The sequence below is a fragment of the Haliotis asinina genome, chromosome 1 (genome assembly GCF_037392515.1).
Source record: "Haliotis asinina isolate JCU_RB_2024 chromosome 1, JCU_Hal_asi_v2, whole genome shotgun sequence".
NCBI lineage: Eukaryota > Metazoa > Mollusca > Gastropoda > Lepetellida > Haliotidae > Haliotis > Haliotis asinina.
The window spans coordinates 5015296-5040362 of NC_090280.1; the positions used below are offsets into that span (position 1 = coordinate 5015296).

General features: G+C 41.2%; 1 protein-coding gene across 1 annotated transcript; it reads left to right on the forward strand.

Moving 5' to 3' along the window:
• Positions 1-983: 983 nt before the first annotated feature.
• On the forward strand, positions 984-23249 carry LOC137286546 (integrator complex subunit 10-like). The gene is made up of 17 exons (XM_067818472.1): positions 984-1237; positions 2443-2510; positions 2843-2946; positions 3653-3792; positions 5932-6013; positions 6339-6485; positions 6681-6849; positions 7234-7388; positions 8420-8498; positions 11146-11297; positions 11660-11742; positions 12702-12767; positions 14145-14198; positions 14620-14814; positions 20358-20517; positions 21197-21293; positions 23044-23249. The coding sequence occupies exons 1-17, from the start codon at positions 1091-1093 to the stop codon at positions 23195-23197; spliced, it is 2052 nt and encodes a 683-aa protein (XP_067674573.1). The 5' UTR covers positions 984-1090; the 3' UTR covers positions 23198-23249.
• Positions 23250-25067: the final 1818 nt, after the last annotated feature.

Below are 25067 nucleotides of genomic sequence, written 5' to 3' on the forward strand. Positions count from 1 at the left end.
TTGATGACGTCATATTTATGTATCGGTTCCTCAAGCGCTACACCCATGAATACCGGTCTCCATGTTCGATAGAGACCTTCAGTCTGTCAGTTTTTGGCCTGTCTGCAGTTCTGCCAGTTTGTCGTAGACGTGTGACAAGTCTTCCGATAGTATGTTTGCAGCATCCCATGATTCTAGTTATAATAGCGCCAGCTGGTTTAGTACCCATGTAACATGTCTTGACATGGGCTGGGCTAGGAGGTCTGATTTTAAGAGGTCCAGTAAAACTGAATCCGATTCTATTCACCTTCCACTTGTGGCCGGTCGACATCGTTAGTGACCCGCCTGTGTGTTATTCTCAACTTCTCGGGTATCATACAGTCCAAGCTACTTCATAAAGCGCTATGGGTCTGCTATCAGCGACTTTCCATAGTGACATGCAGCGAGTGAGTGAGTGAGTGAGTGAGTGAGTGAGTGAGTTTTACAGCAATATTCCACCTATACCGTAGTGAATGTTAACACAGCAGTCAGTAAAAAACACATACGCACACACACGCTCACAAGCACACAAACGCCACAGACACATACATACATACATACATACATACATACATACATACATACATACATACATACATACATACATACATACATACATACATACATACATACATACATACATACATACATACATACATACATACATACATACATACATTCATACATTACAGTTCAACGAAAGCAATACATGAACTTGGTCGAGTCTTGGCAATGAAATTTCTTCGGCAAACGATTTTCAGATTGACATAATAATTATTTGACCCGATGTGTCAGACAGCGCATTCGCCACATAACAGCATTTGGAAACCTTTCAGGGGCAAACAAAGGATGCTTTTCAATACTCTTTATATCCCAGCAGGGAGCCTATATATGTTATAGATTATCCCTGATCCCAGATGCAAAATGTTAAATCTTGACCCCATGTTCCCTAATGAGAGATACTCACTGATATGACATGTACGTGTAATATCGCACGTGATACCCATGTGAATTCTCCCGGATATAAACTCCCTTCTTAACACCGGATCGTCCGGATTTTAATAATTTCAAAATGGCTACCGTCGTGGAAAACGCGAAGTTAAGCGACGTTGAATGGCTTGTTATGCGAGCTCGTGGGTTTTCAAAGACTGACATTTTTGCTGCGAAGGCTTGGTTGATAACTGCCCGATCTCTTTTTCCAAGATGCTTTCTCATACAGGTTGGTAAACAAAATCATTTTGCTGGCAATTAATTCAGCGGTTCAGAATCACCGACTGCCTGGTCGGTATTGTTGGTATTGTTCGCCTGTTCTTCGTGTGGTAAGAGTTCCCTCCCGTTCCTCCACCCCAAGTAATATTTATACATTGATATATACTAAAATTATTAACTGAACCTACTCAGTTTACTCCAACTGTGCTAAACTTATGCCATTGGCATGGATCTCAGATGCAGGTGAAACCAATGAAACGAGAGGAGAGGACTGCTCCTGGTGGGAAGATATTTTTCCTAAGACATATCTAGCTTTGTTGATACCACAATCCAATGGGTATATACAAGGAATCAGTTTTGAGTCAGGAATGACAGCAAACATTTGGATTCTAGCATAATTACAAGTTCCTTGAAGACATAAACTAACTACTTAAAGAGATAACAGATTTAGATGAGAGATTTTTAACAGATTAGGATTACATTTTGAGGAAGATGACATCACTCTTTATAACGTGACAAATCACTGTCATTTCCTGTCTGGCTAACTCATAAAGTGCGGCTTGGAACTGGTCTTCAGCAAGTCATACATGTAGGTGACTTTAGGGGTCGGGTGGTGGTTGATCGCTGACTTGGTTGACATGTCATTGTATGGAATCCAGTTGCATTGACGAACACTTGTGCTGTTGATCACTGGAATGTCCACCCAGCTGTGAATGGGTACTTTGTTAGGATTAGAGAGCCTCAATAAACTCGGTGCGCCAAGTGGCAGCAAGAGTTGTATACTCCCCATGGAGTTGAGATATAAATACGATGTGCTGTTCAGATTGACATCCAGTGATCGAGGGAAAAATACCAGCGCCTTCAGCATGCACTAGTGCGTGGATATGTGCGCTGTATAAACATACATCCTAATATGAATAAATATCCTATCTATCTCTCTATCTATCTCTCTATCTATCTATCTATCTATCTATCTATCTATCTATCTATCTATCTATCTGTGTCTGTTCTTGACTCTACTATTTACCATGTTTACAGAATTCTGTCATTTAGCTGGAATGCTGCTGAGTGCACAGCATTTAGCAGGCGAGCAACCAACCAACCACCCAACCAACTATCAAATCGTGTGTGACCTGTTGTCATTTGCTGGGTGTGATATTAAACAAATAGATAAAATGGATGTTCTTGACCTACCTCTGTTTCATTCTGTTTCAGTTTGAGTCCTACCAGCTTGAAAAATCCTCCAAGAATGTGAAAGATGCTGCTAAACACCTTGAAGAAATGTGAGTGTCCCTTAACATGTCTAACCTTGAGTAACAAATCATTGACATGATGAACCAGTGGAACACCAGTTTCAAATACAATGTCAGATAACATATAGTTCATCAGGTTTCTCACCTCATTATCCATCCCAGTGTAACTGAAGTCACCATGGAGATCACATACATGTAATAATGCTAATTTATTAATATTATTGCATTCAGTGTTTTTTTAGCATGTTTAGAGTTTTGTATGAAATAAAACTATGTGTCTGGCAAAACATTTGACATGTCAAGTATACATTGGATCTGTAAATCCAGATGCAACCTCATACATGTCCTGTCCTGTGTTTCAGGTTGAAGAACTTTCCCAATGAGCAGCGTTTGTGGATAGAAGTGCACACAATCCTTGAAGCTTTACAAACAGAGTCCACCGATCAAAAGAGCAGTTTCCACACAGGTACAGTGTTAGTGGTCGGGACATCTCTACATCTCTTTAAAATCTGTGTTCCCGGATGAGACATTGCTGAAATGTTGCAAAAAGCAGTGTAAAACCATACTCACTCACTCACTGTTTTTTTTGCTTGACTCAAAAAATATTGCCTTTGTGTGGCAGTAGTGTGCATTTTGTTTACGTTTTTAGCACTATCTTATCATGCAAGATGAACTTATGTAAAGCTTAAGGACTTTGTGGTGAGTCACTGATCTGACAGAACTAAATACTTAGACAATGTCAAAGAAGGTAAGTTACTATTACAACAAAAATTTACTTCATTGGTGTATGAGGCCTGATGCTAAGCAAGTGCTGTCCTCTTTTCATAACCCAGTCCTTTGGCAGTGACTGAATTGTTCATAATCATATGTTTTTTGTATGATGATACTGATTTCCAGAGTGCATATTTTGCGACCTATTCCTGTGAACAAACTTGTTGCTGTTGTATGGCACACTACAGAATAATAGTCATCTGTCTACCATGTCTGTTTAAAGCTACTAATATACTGGAATCTGTGATGATTAACACAAGACATGCAACAAATTGAGGCTAAAAATTGTTACTGTTACTGAGGAAGCAGCTTGAACTTATTCCTTATCGATGTGGTTAAAGATATCCTGAGGTCTGTATTTTAGCCTAGCATAAATCCTCTGTCATTGAATGTCTTGACAGAGATATTTGCTGCATTCCCAACACACATCCAGTGTCAGATGCTGCTGAATGTTGCTGAGAAAATCTCAAATGTCTTGGAACGATGTCGCCTCCTGCTACTGGCCATGAGAAAATTCCCCAATCTGGTGGTAGAGCATGGGGTATGTACCTTTAGATATCTACCACGTCTACCATGAACCTGATGGTAGAGCTTTTGGTATATACATGTACTGGTAGATATCTACCATGAGGCTGATGGTAGGACCTCTGGTATATACATGTACCTGTAGATATCTACCATGTCTACAGTTAGCCTGATGGTAGAGCTCTTGGTATATACGTCTACCTTTAGATATCTACCATGAGGCAGATGGTAGAACTTTTGGTATACACATGTACCTGTAGATATCTATCATTAGACTGGTGGTAGAGCTTTTGGTGTACATGTACCTGCAGATGTATACTATGAGTCTGATAGTAGAGCTTTTGGTATATACAGGTACCTGCAGATATCTATCATTAGGCTGGTGGTGGAGTTTCTGGTATATTCATGTACCTGAAGATATCTGCCATGGTCTGATAGTAGAGCTTTTAGTATATACATGTACCTGCAGATATCTACCATGAGTCTGATGGTAGAGCTTTTGGTATGTACGTCTACATGTAAATATCTACCATGAGTCTGATGGTAGAGGTTTTGGTATATACATGTACCTGCAGATATCTACCATGAGTCTGATGGAAGAGCTTTTGGTATATGCGTATACCTGTAGATATCTATCATTAGACTGGTGGTAGAGCTTTTGGTATACATGTACCTGCAGATGTATACTATGAGTCTGATAGTAGAGCTTTTGGTATATACAGGTACCTGCAGATATCTACCATGAGTCTGATGGAAGAGCTTTTGGTATATGCATGTACCTGTAGATACCTATCATTAGGCTGGTGGTGGAGTTTCTGGTATATTCATGTACCTGAAGATATCTGCCATGGTCTGATAGTAGAGCTTTTAGTATATACATGTACCTGCAGATATCTACCATGAGTCTGATGGTAGAGCTTTTGGTATGTACGTCTACATGTAAATATCTACCATGAGTCTGATGGTAGAGGTTTTGGTATATACATGTACCTGCAGATATCTACCATGAGTCTGATGGAAGAGCTTTTGGTATATGCGTATACCTGTAGATATCTATCATTAGACTGGTGGTAGAGCTTTTGGTATACATGTACCTGCAGATGTATACTATGAGTCTGATAGTAGAGCTTTTGGTATATACAGGTACCTGCAGATATCTACCATGAGTCTGATGGAAGAGCTTTTGGTATATGCATGTACCTGTAGATACCTATCATTAGGCTGGTGGTGGAGTTTCTGGTATATTCATGTACCTGAAGATATCTGCCATGGTCTGATAGTAGAGCTTTTAGTATATACATGTACCTGCAGATATCTACCATGAGTCTGATGGTAGAGCTTTTGGTATGTACGTCTACATGTAAATATCTACCATGAGTCTGATGGTAGAGGTTTTGGTATATACATGTACCTGCAGATATCTACCATGAGTCTGATGGAAGAGCTTTTGGTATATGCGTATACCTGTAGATATCTATCATTAGACTGGTGGTAGAGCTTTTGGTATACATGTACCTGCAGATGTATACTATGAGTCTGATAGTAGAGCTTTTGGTATATACAGGTACCTGCAGATATCTACCATGAGTCTGATGGAAGAGCTTTTGGTATATGCATGTACCTGTAGATACCTATCATTAGGCTGGTGGTGGAGTTTCTGGTATATTCATGTACCTGAAGATATCTGCCATGGTCTGATAGTAGAGCTTTTAGTATATACATGTACCTGCAGATATCTACCATGAGTCTGATGGTAGAGCTTTTGGTATGTACGTCTACATGTAAATATCTACCATGAGTCTGATGGTAGAGGTTTTGGTATATACATGTACCTGCAGATATCTACCATGAGTCTGATGGAAGAGCTTTTGGTATATGCGTATACCTGTAGATATCTATCATTAGGCTGGTGGTAGAGTTTCTGGTATATTCATGTACTTGCAGATATCTACCATGAGTCTGATAGTAGAGTTTTTGGGGTATATATGTACCTGTAGATATGTTCAGTGTTCTTATATTTTTGGATATAAATGCGCAGTTCTTGACCTGCTGCTTGACGTGACAATTTATGACTGTTGGAAATGGTGGGGTCATTTTTATGGGCTGTGTTTCCTGGTGTGACTGTTGTCCCCAGTGTTTGCTGTGTGTGTTGCAGCTGAAGCTGGTGGAGTTGCTGATGTTGGAGGAGAGACAGAGTGGAGCCGTGTCCCCTGTCAACTGTTACAGAAAACTGTTAGGTGAGTGGACCTTTTGAGCCAAGAGAATGGTTGACTGTTTGGTGAGTGGACCTTTTGAGCCAAGACAATGGTTAACTGTTCTGTGAGTGGACCTATTGAACCAAGACAAGTGTTAACTGTTAGTGAGCTGTTTTTTGTGTTATGACGTCTGGACGTTGATCCTAAGAAGCTGTAAACCCAGTTATTTGTCAGGTGAGTCAGACGTAGCTGTGTCCCATCAGCTGTTAACTGACTGTTGTTTAGTTCTTGTGTTGTATGTTGTATGTTGTATGTTGTGTGTTTGTATGTTCTGGTTTTATGTGAGATAACTGATGCTCTGTTGCAGTGTGTGACACGCTGCCCCTGGTCCTGTTAAAAATCAGCCACCTCTCCATCTCAGACGTTGAGCTGTACACCTGGTTGCAGCGATCAGTAGAATTCTACATCAGCTATACCACACAGCCCGTCACACAGGATGTGTCACAGTCTCCAGGTGTGTTACAGACTGTCACACAGGACATGTAACTGTCTTCACGATTGGTATTTACAGTCATTGATAGTAAATGACTAGTCAAATACAAGTAAAATACACAAACTAGAGGATACTATGAAAGAATATCAACTCAAAAAGTCTTGTCAACTCACAGCCCTTGTTCTTTAGATGCCATTTCATTGTATTGTATTCCAGATTTATTGTCCCCAACAAAGACTTCAGCGAAGAAGTTCCCAGTGATTCCAGGGCTTCTGGACAGAGAGAGCCAGGTGACTGACCCCTGGGGCAGCCTCTTCAAGCTGCTGCAGTTGTTTGGGGGCCATCTTGGATGGGAGATGGAGGCAGACATTTTCATTAAATCTAGGTATGTCACCCTCAGGGATGTTATGGACAGGGCTTCTTATATTCTCAGCCGGAGATTCAGAACCAGCTGGTGGTTCAAGTACCTGTCTGTTTCATACCAAGAAGTGAGTAATGGTGCTACTTCCTGTTGCTCTGTCTTTTTCTGGGAATAAAGGAAGACTTGTCAGCTAAGACTAGATGCATTGTGTCATAGTGAAAACACAGCATGGTATTTCAGTAGGCTAGAAGTATAAGTCTTTTGTTATTGTGGACAAGAACAAACAGCCATGCACACATGTGCATGCTTTCTGCTATCTGAAGTGAAAACTTCTAACACTTTCAGTCCCATGTTGCCTCCTATCACCACCTAGTTCTGCTTATCAGGCAGTTCTGTTTCCTGTTTCAGAGACTACCAGTGGCAGTACTTGTTAGGTGTCTACAACAGCATTAAGCAAAACCCCTCTGAACGTGGACAGAAACATATCCTGTATGTCTCCACGGTGCTGTTTCTACAGTGTCTATATATGTATGTCAGTCACGTGGATACAGAAAACCTCTCAGGTAAGTAACCAAGGTAACACATCTTGCATGTCTCCATGGTGGTGTTTCTGCAGTGTCTGTATATGTGTGTCAATCATGTGAATACAGTAAACCTGTCAGGTGAGTAACCATGGTATCGCCACGGTGGTGATTCTGCAGTGTCTCTATGTGTATGTCAGCGATGTGGATGCAGAAAACCTCTCAGGTAAGTAACCATGGTATCGCCACGGTGGTGTTTCTGCTGTGTCTCTATATGTATGTCAGCCATGTGGATGCAGAAATCCCCTCAGGTAAGTAACCATGGTATCGCCACGGTGGTGTTTCTGCTGTGTCTCTATGTATGTCAGCCATGTGGATGCAGAAATCCCCTCAGGTAAGTAACCATAGTATCGCCACGGTGGTGTTTCTGCTGTGTCTCTATATGTATGTCAGCCATGTGGATGCAGAAATCCCCTCAGGTAACTAACCATGGTATCGCCACGGTGGTGTTTCTGCTGTGTCTCTGTATGTATGTCAGCCATGTGGATGCAGAAATCCCCTCAGGTAACTAACCATGGTGACATGTCCTGTATGTCGCCACAGTGCTGTTCCTGCAGTGTCTCATGGATTCAGAAAATATCTAAGGTAAGTAACCATGGTAACGTATTCAGTGTGTTAGCGAGTTTTATTTCAGATATACCCATGAAGACCCGGTAAGAGTCCATGGTAACTGCCTGTCTACAGAAACACAGTGGAGAGTGTCATCTCACATCAGGGGCAGTTGGGTAGCCATAGTGGTTAATACATTCACTCTTCACACCAAAGACCCGAGTTTGATTCCCCACATATGTACAGTGTGTGGAGTCCATGTCTGGTGTCCCCTTACGTGATAGTGCTGGAATATTCCTAAGAGCGGCATAAAACTAAACCTCACTTATCTCATACCAACCATGGGCCTCATGATATCAACCTCTAGTGTGTGTGTGCCCTATTATATACAGGCTGGTGTAATAGAAATGAATGTGCCTGATGACAACATTAAACAAACAGCCCTCTCTGTTCTGATGTTTCAGGGTCCAGTTTATCCTCTTCTCATGTTCCAGTCGTCATCCTGGAGAAGTTCCGCTCCGAGAACGGCGAGACGCAGATTCAGTAAGTGCAAACAACCATAGAATTCTCTCAGGTCTGGCTGTTCTCAGTCATTAGAGGTTGCACAGATGAGTCTAATGTGTTGAAGATGGACATGTTGTCATGTTGTCATGTTGTCATGTTGTCAGTCCCTTGTTGAAGGAAAAACGATTTCCAGGAAATTATTCTGACCTGGATCAGGAAATGTCCAAGCTTAAAAACTGTCTTGTGTACTGATTGCCATTGTCTAAGACTGCAGGATGCTATGTCTCATGTTTAGAGATGCTATTGCTCATCGTTTAGGTTTCTGGTTTGGAACAAGTCCGCATTAGCATGAGCAGGATGTGTTTGGTGACCCAGTGGGTCTCCGTGTCAGGATTGACGACTCATAGTATGAAGACTTTCACTGTAAAGGCCTTGAAATGTTACATCTGATTATGGCGCCAAGAATCACATGACTCGCAGTAGGGGGGTGAGGCGTGGTTTGTTCAGAATTTACATATCTGTAAGCCCGGGGCCCGCTTACACAGAGCAGTCTTAGTTACAATCAATCTTGGGCCCCTACAATCAACTTTACAATCACCATACAATTGCTCTAATCCACTTGCACAAGGATGATTTTCGACTCCTGTCTACATTTGTCTTCAAGTGTGCATAGCGTGCAGTGCCAATAATACATGGAACTGGTTACTGCAGGTAACTCACATTCCTTCCATAATCATACCTTGCAGATTTTTCATCAAAACAAAACAAAAAACCCAAGCCACAAATCCTTGAAGGAAATGATAACGTGGAAGGTAACATATATAATCACTTGTTCCTCGTCGGTTATTCTCTAATGTTTCTACATTCTAATTTGATTTAAGAACTAAGAATGTGATACTGCAACCACAGAAATATCATGTTTTATGAAAATAAGGAAATCTAAACAAATACATTAACAAATTTGGGTCTTGAGTTATTGACCTAACAATCATGAAATTAAAAGATAACACATAAATAAAATGTCCATTACTGCTGCCATTGGGGTGGTTCCGGAAAGCCAACGAGGTGGCTAGCCAGGTCACAGGGCAGATGTTGTCATCCCGAGGGTGGGCTCTATTATGGTGGCGGTATTTTTGGTCTGGACTGTTTCGAGACTTCACTAGCACCTTGGCCGGTGCCAGAGAGAGTGTTCTCTGAATTGTATCAGTCGCTTGTCCTGGCTCCCATTTTGTACCAGAAAAAGGGGGGTGGGGAGCCAGTTGGCACCCGATGTCAATATCTTGAGATATTATCAGGTTATTTAGACCATCTTATGTCCTGACCCTGGTCCGCACCCTGCCATGAGGCGAATATGGTCACGTGACCAGGTTAAGTGTGATTCCTTGGTACTTACTGTCTGTAGTAAAGGCTATCATCTTGTGTCAGGTTTACAAGCAGACAGAATGCCTCTCCCAAAGATCAGTCTTTAGGAGTCTGTCCTATGCTGATAAGTACCCCAAGGAGGATCCCTATGAAAAAGAATCGAACAAACCTGTAGAGGTTGCAGACTCTTTGAATAGAGTCCTCCTTGGGGTACGGCCACCTGCCTCTCCACATTCTCTCTGTATTTGTTACAGAACCGAAGTGTTTGGTTTGAGGTTATAGCTTTGGAGTTACCTGCTCTTGGCTGTCATGGGTCCAGGGGTGGTCTCTCAAGACAAGTTGTTTGTTGTTTTGTACATATTTTTTGTTCAAAATATGGTTACAACTGTTGCAAGAATTAAAAGAACATTTTAATGCTTATAAGTACCCCAAGGAGGACTCTATTCAAAGAATCTGCATCCTCTAGAGGTTTGTTCGAATTTTACACTAGCTACAATACGACATGAACTTTGGACTTAAACATAAGTTATCAACTTTCTCTAGTTTACAACATTACCATTTGTAACAAATTACCAAATAACATATATGATTTAATTAATTTAATGAAGTTATATAAAATCCAATGCGCTTGAACTTAACATTGTGTTAAAGTATTAAACTAACTAAACTAAATTGTGTGATGTAAGCTGCAAGGTCTGGGGACCTTGTTCCTTCTTGCTAAGCTCTGGGAATTTTTATCTTAGCCAATAGGGAGCTATAAATTAGGGCCAGGTGATAAACAATAATCCACAGTGAGACAATACTCTTGATCCAGCATTTGTTTGAACCACAAATGCAATAGAAATGTTTCATGCATCTGAAATACTTGCGAGACTTTACTAAATGTCAATATGATTGGCATGTGCATAAAACCACAAACTTTAGAACACTACCACCAACCTTCAATATTTTTAGTGACCTTTTTATGACTTTAATAATATTTTTATTCCTATTTTCCTTGTAAAGAATAAAACTGTCACAAAATTTTATAAAAGATAGTTATAAAATACTTGAAAACTAACAATCCATACTGATTTATGGAAAACATGAGAATGTCTGTCCTCAGGTTTCTTTATCAATGCCCATTAGTTGTATGATCTTCTGGTTTTCTGAATTTGAAACCAACAGCATAACCAAAACAATTATTTGTCAATCTTCAATAATAACTGACCGAAGTGACCAATCACCCACATACTAGATCAGCTGTGATGCAGTATTATCAGTATTAGCCAAATGGTAGTTGCGAAAAAATGATAAAAGACCTTTTGTTTGCTGAAACTTCCAGACCAAAGATCAAACGTCTCCGTCAGGACAACCCACATCTCCCGCAGATCATGTCATCCAGCAGCATCACCAACTCCCAGTTCATCACCCAGAACTTTATCACTGCCATGAAATGTTTTGAACTCCTGCACTCCTCTGAAGATCTGCGTCGAGGTTGGTAGCACCATCCGGGGTGTTCTGGGGCAGTGTTGGTCCGTAGCAACCTGACCATATTCTGGTCATTTTCTGGTCATTTTCTGGTCATTACAATGTCAGGCTTTCTGGTAATGGATATATCTGAGACCTGTGAAGATCCAGGTTAGAATTGATCTTCAGTAACCCATGCTTACCATAAGAGGTGATGTTTAATCCAATTTCTTCTCCCCACAGTGCAGATCAGGTATGCTAGGATACCTGGCAACTTTTGCTTTATACTGCAGAAAAATGTCTTCAGTTTTCTGACTTTTACTTATTATGTTGAAAAAAAACTGCTTTGTGCTGTTGAGACAGTAAATTCTGTATTGTTAACATTACAGAGTTCATTGTGATGTGTCAGACATGGAGAATGGAGCTGTGGTCCTGGATGGGAGTGTTCCAGACAGACATGTGTCTCTATCAGGTTTGTTTGTTGTCTAAAGCTGCATGTCTGCTGTAGGCTGACAGATCATGTAAAAAATCATGTGTGGACAAGGCTGACCTGATCAGAGGCCATCTTCTGTGCATTACATCTGCAACTTTGGAGGTTAATCATAAGTTTTTATCACCATGGGCCTCCGAATGATATCAGCCATTAGATTTCTGGTCCAACTGAGTCAACTGTTTGACAGGCTGCTGTCATTTAGTATCTACAGCTAACATACAGTGGAAGCTGTCAAAACCAGCAGTTGTCCAATCGGGCAAGTTGTCAACACTGGCATAAAATCTGAGTCATGTCTGTGACAAGTACATTCATCACAATATAATAGCTCTGCAATCCTGTGATTTTGGAAATGTGATTTCCAAATCTTGGCGTGAAATGAGCCACCCAAAAATGTGTGTATACAGTAATTAATGCTGTCTATTCAGCAAGTAGGGAGGAATCAGCTGGATGTGTGTTGTCACCAATTAATCATGTGAAACTCCACAGTTCCCGCAGACAACAATTTAATATTTTTTCAGTATGGGTATAGTTGTACATGTAACCAGTGAGCTGACATGTTTTTGTTGTGATACAACAAAGTATATGACAGTGACAAAACTGGTACACTTCTAGTCCAAGGTAACTGTGTAATCTATACAATCTGGCACGTTGCCTAAACCAGATTAATTCTTCAGTCCTGACATGTGCCAGTTTAGACAGCTTTGACTTTAGTTGTGTCGAAGATTAACAGACCTACATAAATTCTTTGAATCACCCAGGATTCCACACAACTGAAAAATAACAACTAAATAATAACTAATCAGGGACAAAGCTTAACCCTCCATGTCTATATTGGGCTCCTCATAACTCAAGAACAGTCTTTGTAACTGAAACAAATAAATGAGAGAAGTAAAGGTACTCCTACAAAGATGCTATGATTGGTTGGTTGTTGTCTGCAGGGAGCCTTCCAGGAGGCGGTTGCCCAGCTACAGAGCTACTGCATGGGAGCCAAAGGCAAGATGAAGGTAGGGATTAGTGTTGGAATTGTCTGAAATCTCTCATTTGATGACTGGTTCATTACCAACAAGCAGTCATCGAAAAAAATTGGTTTGCATCGTTATGCAGGTTTTCCTTTTCAGGTTGTTATCTAAGAATTTGTATACACTTATTTTCATGCCTGACAACTTCTAAGATATGTTTCATCTTGAAGTGTTCCAAGTTCAAAAACAGCAGCTCCCAAATCACTAATGCCTGATTATGACAACATGTGATTGCTTGGTTGTTTGGTCACTGTGACTAGTCTTTGATTATTTCAGTTAAATGGAACACTACTAGTGGGGATCACTTCACTCCATTGCACTGTATCTTCAGACAGGCAGACAGAGAGACAGGCAGACAGACATTTGTTTCAGTAGTTCTAGGCCAAGGGCCCACAAAACAAAATGCTATCACATCGGTATATAATGTTGTACATGCTGTAGATATAATGGTTGCAACATTGTGATATCCCCAAAAGACCTCCAAGACAGATGCAGTGTTTGTAGTTTCAATAAAATGTGGTCAACAAATGCAGTAACAAGGTTACCAATGCTGCGGTTACAAGTAAACGGGAAGGAAGGTCTTCTTATCTAATATCGACATCTCTCACATACTGATATACTGGTACAGAAATGTTTTCACAATGTTAACATCATATTGTAGATGCTTGAATAATGGTACTGTGAATAAAATGCATGGCATACTCCAATGTCAGATGTGTTTTTTAATTTCTTTATACAGAGGAAACATACATGGCAAACCAGTATGTATATATTGTTGCAGAGAAAACAAATGAGCCAAATTGAGTTATCCACACTGTAGATAACAGGTGTACATGATGGACTGCATACCGTGTTATACATGCCTATACCTCACATACTACCATACAAGTACAGAAACAGGCACAATGGTCACATCATATTGTGAATGCTTAACATTTGGTACTGTAAAACTGTAGTGAATAAAACATTTATACCTCAAACAAATTAGTGTGTATATGTTGTTAAAAACTAACCTGATAAAATTGTCCAGACTGTGATTGGCAAGTCAATATCTTGATATCTCTCACATATTAAGATAGAAGTACAGAAATGCATGCACAATGGTAACATCAGACTGTGACTGCTTAACATTAGGTACTGTGAAATTATAGTGAATAAAACATTTCAGCACTTGTGAGAATCCCACATTACTTTGTATGGAATAATGTGGAGCAGTGATTTTGCTTGTTTCAAACTATTTGCCACTGAGGAATAGGAGTGATGTAAAAATTTAAATGAAGATGCGGACATGACACTCAGGAGAAACAGTATACCAATACCTGAGAAATACTTCCCGTCTAGTGTTAGACTTGTATGTTTCAGATGAGACTCTCACTGCAGCTCGCCTCCAGCTTCTACTGCCTGAGAAACTTATCTGTGAGTAGCCACAGCACAAAACAGACAGAGCAGAATTTTGTGATGAATTTTGTTACATTCTATGATCTGAAATTGAGAAAAATGTGACAATCTATTGAAGCATCTCCATGCACTACTGTTCCTTTTAGCAATTCATAGAGATGTGGTGTGTCATCTCCTTCATTGATTCCAGACCAGTATCTCAAATGTGGCTGACATAATACTGATCTCATTTGATTATATTGATCACTATGATTATAATGATATTGTACCCAGTGATGTCACAATGGTCGCCAAGGCATTGTGATGCAATTTCTTTACAATATTTTTAACTGAACAGATTGTAATCTATATCTCCCTTGGAATCCAGATGCTTTCTTTGTTCTGTATGAAGATATTGTAGACATTATACAAGTCATATAAGACTACTTTGACTTTACAGAAAGCGTGCGAACTTGTCCTCGATGTTGTTGCTTCATTGCCGGAACATTCCCCGACATCAGTGTCCACCGAGGAGAGTCAGCCTGGGTTCAAGTCTCTGACAACTTCAGGCCCAGTCCGACATCTGATACTCATGCAGTGTTCCGAGTCTGAGATTGTGCCCTACTGTATTCAGTTGCTCATCACTTGCTTAAGGGTGAGTGTCACAGGGGAGACAACTCTTAACAAACTTTGTCAGTGTATGTATTGATGCAATTCTTGATGGCAGTTCTCTCTCATGTTCCTTAGCAGCCAAGAACCCTTCCTCCTCAGTGATTTCTTCCATTGTTCCCCTCCAAACACAAGCTGCTTCCTGACACAGTAATCTTCCTTCTTCAACCCACTTCAAGCTCTTTATCCACACAGTTATCTCCCTTGTTCCACCCTTTTCTGACTCCTCATCTTATGAACATCACTGCCGCGAGTGTGCAAGGGGCTGATGCACAAGTATCACTTCCCACAAACCCCAAGTGTAGTGATGTTTATAAATGTTTTTGTGTATGGCTTTAGGAATGCAGTGTTAGTGAATTTATTTTATAGATTATATGGAGATATCCAGTGGTAAACTTTAATCAGTAAGTATCAAATAGTAGAAATGAAAAAGTAGACATGGAAAGTCATGCATTATTTTGCCAATAACATGATGCCACAATCCATTATTGATCATCTGTAATCTTTTTTGGATGATAGCAGTGTGATACACATCTGTTTAGATTTTAGTGTACACACTACACCCATTGGAATTCAATTTAACCAGTGTCAGCTTTTCTGTTTGAATCATTGCCTCAAATACATAACATCAAATAATGTACATAAACAAGTAGAAATCAAATAGCATATATATATCATCTGGAGACTTCAAACAGTGACACCTGAACAACAAATGCTCCCGCTAACACCACACAATATTATGACAGCTTATATTGTACATATTACAGATAAGAGCATCAAGGTAAACAAATACCTAGAAACTGGGTTTAATAATAATTTAAATTTTTAACTTACCGTACCATAGGTCTTATGCATATTACCTCAAGCTTCGAGATCAAACAGTTGTTGATTAACCATTCCCCTGAATGGCTACCTCATGTATCGACAAATGTGTAGGCATGGAAGTGATATGATCTCTGTACACGCGCAAGCGCGGGCCATCCCAGAATCACTTTTACTTCAAGTGTCCTTTGATTCGGACATGGTTTGCTTACTTTCAGACCACGTATCGTTGTGATTTAAAGTTGTTAGCTTTCAGCAGTAGATATGGTTTTTATTCCCTATTTTATGTGTGTGTAAAGATGAAGTTTCTTCACTTACCTGGTTACCTTGTGTTGTTGTTGCGATGTGGATGTTTCAGTGTCATTTCTTGGTTGTACGGGTATTTGGGGAGTTTGCTAGTTCCTTGGCTTTCCTCTTCTTTGTACTCCATATTTCAGCTGTTTTTTTATCATTATGGCTGGTATATTTTGTTGTTTTTGTACCACGTTGTGCACGCATTGTGGGGGCAGCCATCTTGTTTGTCAGCTGCTTTGCATAGTGGGGCATGCTCATTGTAATTGCAGGGGTGTTTGCTACACTTTTTGTGTAGGGTTGTTTTTGTCAACATAATATCTTTACGTTTTTCCTTTTTTGCATGTTACAGTGTCTTTGCATGACTCGCCACTTTTGCACTGTTTGTAAAGTCCTGAAATCGGCCAAGGATCCACACCCCTGGTGTCCCGATTGTGTGACTGTTGCTTGCACCTTGGGCCAGCGTTGCCATCACTGTGTGCCTTTGTCAACTGCCGATTTCAAGACCGTCTTACCTGTCAAGAGGAAACGCTCGACACAATGTTGGAGATGCCCTTTCCAGCATCGTCTTTGGGATCGCGATCATAGGTGCTCGATACATTGGATCAACCCCCTCTCTCCCTGTGTCGTGGTCGCTGGACCATCAGCTAGGGGACCCCGTCGTTGACTTGTCAAGGCCTGATGCGCTCACTCATCCATAGGTGCAGAGACTGTTATGTTCCTTGCTTCTACCTTGCGTAAATCCAACGCCGACATCAGGGCCGATGACTACTTTGGCTTTTGACACCACTTTGCCGTATCCAGTGCCACTCCTGACCTGTCCTAGTGGCGACTCTGATAACTAAGCCGTCATGCACGCCAGCCCCGATACCTACGCTGGTGCCTACACTGATATGCTGACGCCAGCACCTATATTGAGCTCATCCGAATCCCTTGTGTCTCTCATACTACCTCTAGGGAGGAGGAACTGCAGCGCCAGTTAGTGGAGGAGAGAGTTTGTCGCTTTGAAGCTGAACGCTCACGGATGTCCAGAAGATCTCTGTCAAAGTCTCCACGATGTAGCCCCCATCGGAGCCGATGCCGGTGCTGTAGGTCAAGATCCCACTCTCAGCGTAGATATTCTGAAGAGGAAAGACGTTCAAGATCGCTAACTCAGGGCAAGTGTCATCACAGGTCGAGATCGCGTTGTCTTCAACGTCATTGTTCACATTCTCCAGACGTGGTTCTTGTCTGCAGAAAGGACTCTCATCTGTTGGCTACTACGCAGGGTGTTTCCCTATTTTCATCCGCCCAGTGCCTAGCTTCTCATGCCGTCTTGTGGGAGGATTCAGAGGAGTGGTTCTTCTCTCCTGACTGTGATGGGGAGATGTTAGATGATACTGACGATGGCGGGATCTATTTACAACCTTCAGCAATATATGAGTGGATTGCCGACAGACTTCTGGGTTGTCCATTACCATCGGCTCACAACAACAATCCGTCTGGTATTAGACTGTCTCCGAAACTTTTAATACCACCGCATCCTATGGTTGCTGTCGCTCTCCTAGATGCTGACAATCAAAGCTCCTAAGTCAAGGAAGGCGGATTATAAAATTCACAGCCTTGATTTTGCTGATACTGGTGCTATGTTGGATGAATCATGGAAATGTTTATCAAGTTCACCTCAGTCATAGTACCGGGTTCAAGACTCCAATTTGGCAGCTATTGACACGGATTAAAGGTGTATCTTGAAGCCTATATTAGTACTTTCTTTGGTCATGTCAGTGGCGGCATGTTATCTTGACGAAAGATAATGCTTCCAGGATTGAACATTTCTCAACGCTCTTTCACTGGCAGGGGAAAGTGCTACATGATTTGCTTGCCCACTTACGAGCATCATTAGCCATGATTTCGACTTTACACCGGATTTTTAGAACCTTGTTCCTTGCAGGAGGAGTTCAAGCGCCAACTGTTGAGAGCTCCGTTTACATCTACAGTTTTATTTGTTCCTGGAATTATATCAGCACCACGCGGAGCTCACCAACACTGAAGTGTCTCTATCCATGTTTGAGATGCTAGGCTCTGCTTTTCGTGGAAAACCAGTGACTAGAGGCAGGAGTAAATGCTGTTATGTCCCACGGAGAGAGACCATATAGAGTTCCTTTGCCAGTGGCTGTGGATGGAGTGATGCTAATGGTCAGAGATGACAACAGGAGCGTGCCCTTGAGCCTCCAGCGACACCCTGTAGGAGTAGGGGCAAGCACCCTTCCTCTGGCCGTTGAAGGTTCGGACTCCCACGACTGGGTCCTCCCGCCCCCAGTTGTGCCAGTTCACCTGACTCCTGTAGACGTTGTCTTCTGGCCCAATTGGAAAATCCTAGATGACCCCTTTGTTACCAACATCCTGAGGACCGGCTACAGACTGCCAATCACCGTGTCCCCTCCGCTGATGTTGATGCTAAAGTCACACATGGGGTACAACATGGTCTGTTATTTGGAAACATTCAAGTTTTATTAACAAAACAGTGGACGATCAATGTTGAGAAACTGCATCTAGTCCCATCGCAGGAGTTGACGTTTATAGGGTGTTATTTCTGACACATTCCAATCTTGTCAGAATCCCTCAGGATCAGTGGTCAAAGATTCTCAAGTTTGCAAGTCGAGGCCTTGCTCATCTTTTGACCCTTCAGGAGTGACAGTCTCTGTTAGGTCTTCTGATATTAGCACAAAACTTGACACTCGGAGGACCTTTTAATGCCTCGCCTGCTTCAACGATTTCTGCTGCCTCACATTCAAGCTGACAATCTGCAGGTCAGAATCCTTCTGCCTTTACATCTCCATCCATGTCTCCAGTTGTGGACAGTTGAGTCAAATGTCTGCGCTGGAGTCTCTTTGACCGACTGCCCTCATGACCACGAGTTATTCGTCGACAAATCTCTTCAAGGCTGGGGTGCCCATCTCGATAGCTAGACCACCTTAGGGCTGTGGTCAGGGACTGAACGGGACTGGCCTTTCAGTTGTTGTGCCTCAATCATGGTCGACACCTGATAGACATATTCGCAACCAGTCTCCATCGGCAATGGCCTCTGTTCATGTCTCCCATCCCAGAGCCAGAAGCGTATTGCTATGCTCAAGGCTTTCAAGCTGGAAGACCAGAAAGTCAGGCTCCACCTTCCAGCATGGGACTTAAATATCGTTCTACGGCATCTTAGAGGTTCTCCCTATGAGCCATTGGATAAGGCCTCCTTCGAGGACTTAGCTCTGGCCACAGCAGCAAGAGTTAGTAACCTTCATGCGCTGGATGTGACCCGTATTTGGTTCGAGCAATCTCGACATGGCTGTGTGCATCTAGGTTTATTGTGGGACTTTATTGCTAAGAATCAATTTCCTGGTGAGCTAGACAGGATGTTCTCTCTTCCTCCTCTTTTTGATCTTGGGGCCTCATGATGCGGAGGAAGAGGTTCTTTGCCCTGTCAGAGCACTGAGGTTGTATATTGTAAGATCGGCATCCAGGAGGCGCTCTAGGAAAAGGCTATTCATCCCTTTTTCTTCCTCTAATAAAGTCACCAAGAACACTGTGGTGCTTTGGCTTTGTCAGACCATTTTGTCTGCCTATGATGCTGTGATTCTCCCTCCCCCTTCAGCAAATAATCCGCATGAAATTAGAGTGCTAGCCTCCACCATGGCTTTACACAGGAATTGCACTGTCCTGACCATAATGGAAGGGTGCTTTTGGAAGTTGACTACAGTCTTCGCCAGTCATTATCTGAGGGACTTGGCTGTTGTGGATGTGGAGGGTTTACAGTCTTTCAGCCTGTTGGTAGTTGCCCAGCAACTCACTTGGCCAGCCGCCCATTAGGTAAGTACTTATATTTACCGTTTGGTCTCATGGATAAATCTCACCTATAAGGTGTTTTGGTTTTCTTTCGGGTTTCTTGAGTTACTTGCTGTTCATGATTCAGGATGATCCTGTGCCTGCATTTAGCATGCTTCTGGATCCTTTATGGCATGTGGACAGAGTTTTGGGGATGGTCCTTTTGGAGCCCGACACCAACATCCATATGCATAAGACTTATGGTAAAGTAAGTTAAAAATTTATTAAAATCTAAATATTTTAGATATTTAAATACTTACCTTGTCATAGGGCGGTAATTCCCTCCCAACGTTGGACGCTCCTCCCCTCTCTGGGCTCTAAGGACCAAGTTTTCATTAAAAGTGATTTTGGGATGGCCCGCTCATGCTCTGGTGCAGAGATCACGTCACTTCTGTGCCTATACATTCGTCGATACATGAGGAAGCCATTCAGGGGAATGGTTAATCAACGACTGTTTGATCTTGTTTAGCGAAGCTTGAGGTAATACGCATAAGACCTATGATAAGGTAAGTATTTTAATATCTAAAATATTTGGATTTTAGTAATTTCTTTTATAATTTCCAGGAGCGGATATCCAACCACAGCAATGACCTTAACCTTGGTCACCTGATTGTGTTGCTACAATACGATTGGCCAAAATATGAGAGTATATTCCTGGAGGTGATACAGAAGATCCAGAAGCAGGGCAGCTTCACCTACAACCTCTTCTTCTCCTATGTCTTCAGTATCCTCCTCCCACGCTACTCCCGACCACCACATTGGTCTGGAGGGTGGAACATAAGACATGAGGTTATTCCATCCCTTGACATGTCATGCCAATAGACATGTTAAACATGGTACATCTTGTGACCTGTCATGTGTATTGGTGTGATAAGACAAGAACTGGTCACCTTCTTTTCAGTGTGCTTGTCTGGGCTGAATATCCATTTTAAAATGTGTATGGGATCTCAGTGCACTTGCTCTCTAAAACATCAGGATCATTCTGAAAAAGGAAATCAGCTAAACAACCCTGTGCTACTGCTAGCAATATGTGCTATAATATTTAACTTAACATTGAAGCACATTTCATCTGACACATCTCACCTATGTCTGAAGAGCAGCTGCAGCAGGAATAAGATATTGAAGGATAAACTGTCCTAGTGGTCTGTAGCAGCAGTTTGTCTGTACACAATTGCCTCCCATAGCTGTGCCAGGATTTGCTTATTGTAACAGAAATTTTTGCTTGTACTTACTACACTCATACTCATGAATCTCGCAAAAGTGGTTAATGTTTCTTAGTTGAATTTCAAGGCTGGTGATTGAATTGTAACTCTGAAATATATCTGGAAATAGAATGTGAAGTCAGTAGTATGTAATGTTTTATGCCCATGGACCCTTGTCATAAAATCCTTAACCAGCCCCAGACATGGATATGCTTGAGGAATTAGCTTTCTTGGACACGCAGGAGGGAGGGCGAGTCAGCTTGGACATCATGCCAACAAGTACTCGTGCACTTGCTCAGTGAGTACATACATGTTTCACACATTTTCTCAGATGCAGTCAGTGTGGCTGCAACGTCATTGATAACAACAATAATGTCTCTACTACAGAAAAGTGACGACAGTGCTCACAAGAAGGTCTTACTGTATGACCTACAAAGTCATCAGGACTAGAACGGGTCCAAATTTTCTACCTTGGGTAACCCACCTACCGAGATACCTGTTATGTTAATTTCAGGCCTAAAATTTGCAAGGAATGGCAATACATTCTTCAGCTCAGAAGCTATACTTTGGATTTTTCTGTATCTTGACCTTGTATTATGTTCAAAAGAAGTGACTGTAAATTATGTCTAAATCTTCAAACACAGTACAGCCTTTTAATCATGAAAAACTAACATACTACATTGTTTAATCTCATAGTCCCAAGATTGTAATGGGTCTGGGTGTGAGACTGGTACCCAGGGCCAACTCATTACTTACCTGTCCTGGGTATCTGGGTTACTAGTCCCAGCCCTAAAAGGCATGTCAAGTCTAACCTCCATTCTGACGTACAAGGGGTTGCAAGGTCTCCCCTCTACTATGTGATCTACAAAGCCATAGTAGGTCCCATCTCTGCTATATAACCCACCAAGGTTGTTACACATGCCATTTGTTACACACTTTGATATAATAAGTTGTTCAATGGTCCCTAAGTATTTATCTTACCCAACTGTTTGAAGAATGGATATTGGATCATACACTTCAGCCAACATGTGTGAATCAATTAATTCCAATCTTGCATCGTGTATTTTTTCCCGTAGGAATTGTCTCAGTAAAGTTGTAGCAATGTAATTCCCCTTCTTAGTATTCACAGGGCCCATATTTTGTCAAAATATATTTATTGGAAAGAGAGTCAAATGTATTAGTAGCCATCACTAGATTCTGTGGACAATGTAAGAAAAACAGATTTCGAGTTAACACCCTTCCATCAATTTCCATTCGCAAAAAATCAGTTATTTCCGTGCATCATGCATCATTAATGTTATTTGAGAGAAAAAAGTAACTACCACAAAGTACTGAATGAGTTACTAGTGGCAGCGGGGTGTGCAATGCACCTTGCTTGTACATGGTATACATGGAAAATAATAGAAGCCAATCAGACAGCGACATTTATGTGTGAGGTAAGATAATGCCTGTTGGTACACAGTGAGACTGGGGGTTAATTACTACTATACTTACAACAATAATGGACTAGTCCAAACTGCTCAGGGACGGATTTATAGTTAAGCAGCTTAGCTGTCAGATGAATGTGAAGGCAATAAAAACAAGATGTTTTGATGTTTTTTTATCCCCCCCACATTACATGCTAGGGGGATATAGTCGACGCCTCGTCTGTCTGCCTGTCCATTCGTCCATCAGTAATCATTTTGTTTCCGGAACCGTTCAATGTTTTTAGGCCAAACTTGATAGATATAATAATCTGAACCTATGGTTGTGCCTTTTGAAACTCTTGTTGTGTGAAATCTATGTACTGAGCTGAAGCAATTTGCAAACAAATGCATAAAGTTTGTAATTAAAGGAAATGTAGTGCTAATCAATTGTGTTGTGTTCTCTTTGTGTGTCTGTAATGAGTATGGACTATCCCATTCTTCACCAATAGGTAATAGGTTTGTGCAGTGGTCTGAAACCTTATGTGTGTTGGGGTGTGTGACAACTGGCATGTGTAATGAATGGGAGGATACCCCATCAAAGGTCCTTACTGTTGAATCAGATGTAAGCGTCTTGTATTGCAGGCAGCGGACAGTCACTCGGGGTGTCAACAAGGGTGTGAAGGAGGACTTCCGGGCCAGTCTAGAAAAACAGGTGAAGACAGTCAGTGATCCCATCAACAAAGTCCTGCTGTGCTTCATGACAGAGGAGAGAGAGTTGATACTCCAGAACATTTAGCAGCAGAGTTGTAAATAAATGTACATAAACCTTCTGCTGAATGCTCTTAGAACCAAATGGTGTATCTTATTACTCTTCTCTGTAACTCTGATGCTGTTACAGGTCATTGGTTCTGCTGTATATTTTGTTGACAGCTACATGGACAGATTCTTTCATACAAATACATAAAATCGGTGATTTACAATGTGATTAGGTAGTCTGACAAAACATCCACTTGCAAAGTTTGAGATTGATTGGATCATTGAATGAAGAGGTATTACCATAAACCAGGTCAACATGCATTTCATGCCAAACTATAATAATGTAACCATATTGTACCTCATTGTCGAAAGGCACACACAAAGGTACAGTTTTCTCAGCTGCTGCTACTACTGCTGCTTCTACTGCAGCAACTGAGGTAGTGAGGCAATTCACTCGGATTACTACACAAGCATTCACTCATGCTGAAGGGCCCGTTCGATTCCCACATGGAGACAATATGTTGAAGCCATTTTGCATGGTTTCCCCTACGTTGCTAGTGCCGGAATGTTGCTAACTACTACTACTACTACTACTACTACTACTACTACTACTACTACTACTACATTGAGTGGGGTGTAAAACTCACTCACTACTATGTGTCGAATAGTAGTGAAGTAGTTATCGTCTTGCCTGGGAGAACTACACGTCAATAATCCACAAGAGGGTGTTATTTCGTCGTATATTGACCAGGTAATCCAAACACCTGTAGTACGGCGGGGGCGTCGCCAAGTGGTTAAAGCATTCGCTCGTCATGCCGAAGATCTGTGTTTGATTCTCACAAGGGAGGAACTGGGTTATATTGCCATTATGAGAACATGGTTTTACTTGCTGATACATATTTTTATGACATTAAATCATTTTCCAGTAATACCATCATCAACCATTTTCGTCTGAAGGCCTCAGCACTACCCAGTATCTAAGGCTTTACCAAAATCAACAAACACGCTGTATATCTTTATATTCTGACTAAGGTATATGTCACTCAATGCCTTTAAGACATGAATCTTATCAAAACTTGGAGTAGTTTTTCCTGAAACCTGCTTGCGCCGAGATTATGACAACAGCATTTTCGGAGTGGGCACTTAACCTTTACTGAATATGGATATGAATACTTTACCCAAGCAACTTAAAAAGTGACACCCCTTTATAATTATCCGGTGCCCCAACATCCCTTTGTTTTTGCAAATAGGCTTAATTATATGAAAAAGCGAGGACTCATGCATTACAACACCACCAGGTACTAAATTTAGCTTTCCGTGATATACAGGAAATATAACGTCAATAGATGACTTAATATACTCATTCTCTATATCATCTAACCCACAACCTTTGATGCTTTTCAGACAATGGACAGTAGCATAAAAAAATTCCTGTCAGTAATTACTGAATCTAAATTCGAAACATGTTTCTTTTTGGGGGGCTCTTTTTAGGAGCGATTATCAAAAGACTTTTAAATTTCCAGAACGGTCATTGGTACTTACTCTGTAAATTACATATGTTTTCAGTACAGTCACGTTTATAGTTATTAAAAAAAGTTTTCAAAATAAAATTTTACTGTAATTTTAACCAGCTTTCAAGAATTTTGAACTATTTAATTTACGTTCATTTAATCCAAACACACGTTTTGAAATAAGGTAATTACGCCTTAAAGCTTTACACAAGGTTCATGCGTTTCACAACTCATCAACAGAACATGGTGCACAATCATCAACGCTTCATCCACTGTCCACTAGAGTCTCGATGATACTGTAGCGGAAGCAGTGAAGACCCGGCTTGTCACGGCTAGATGTCTCTTGTTTATGACTCATAACTGATCATGTGTTTGGCATCGCAGAAACACTGCTTTAGT

Bases quoted from the DNA above. Each gene is read 5' to 3' on its own strand.
- LOC137286546 (XM_067818472.1), top strand. From the start codon at position 1,091: ATGGCTACCGTCGTGGAAAACGCGAAGTTAAGCGACGTTGAATGGCTT. The intron at 7,389-8,419 runs GTAAGTAACCAA...CTGATGTTTCAG, and splicing joins GGATACAGAAAACCTCTCAG to GGTCCAGTTTATCCTCTTCT. The intron at 8,499-11,145 runs GTAAGTGCAAAC...TGAAACTTCCAG, and splicing joins AACGGCGAGACGCAGATTCA to ACCAAAGATCAAACGTCTCC.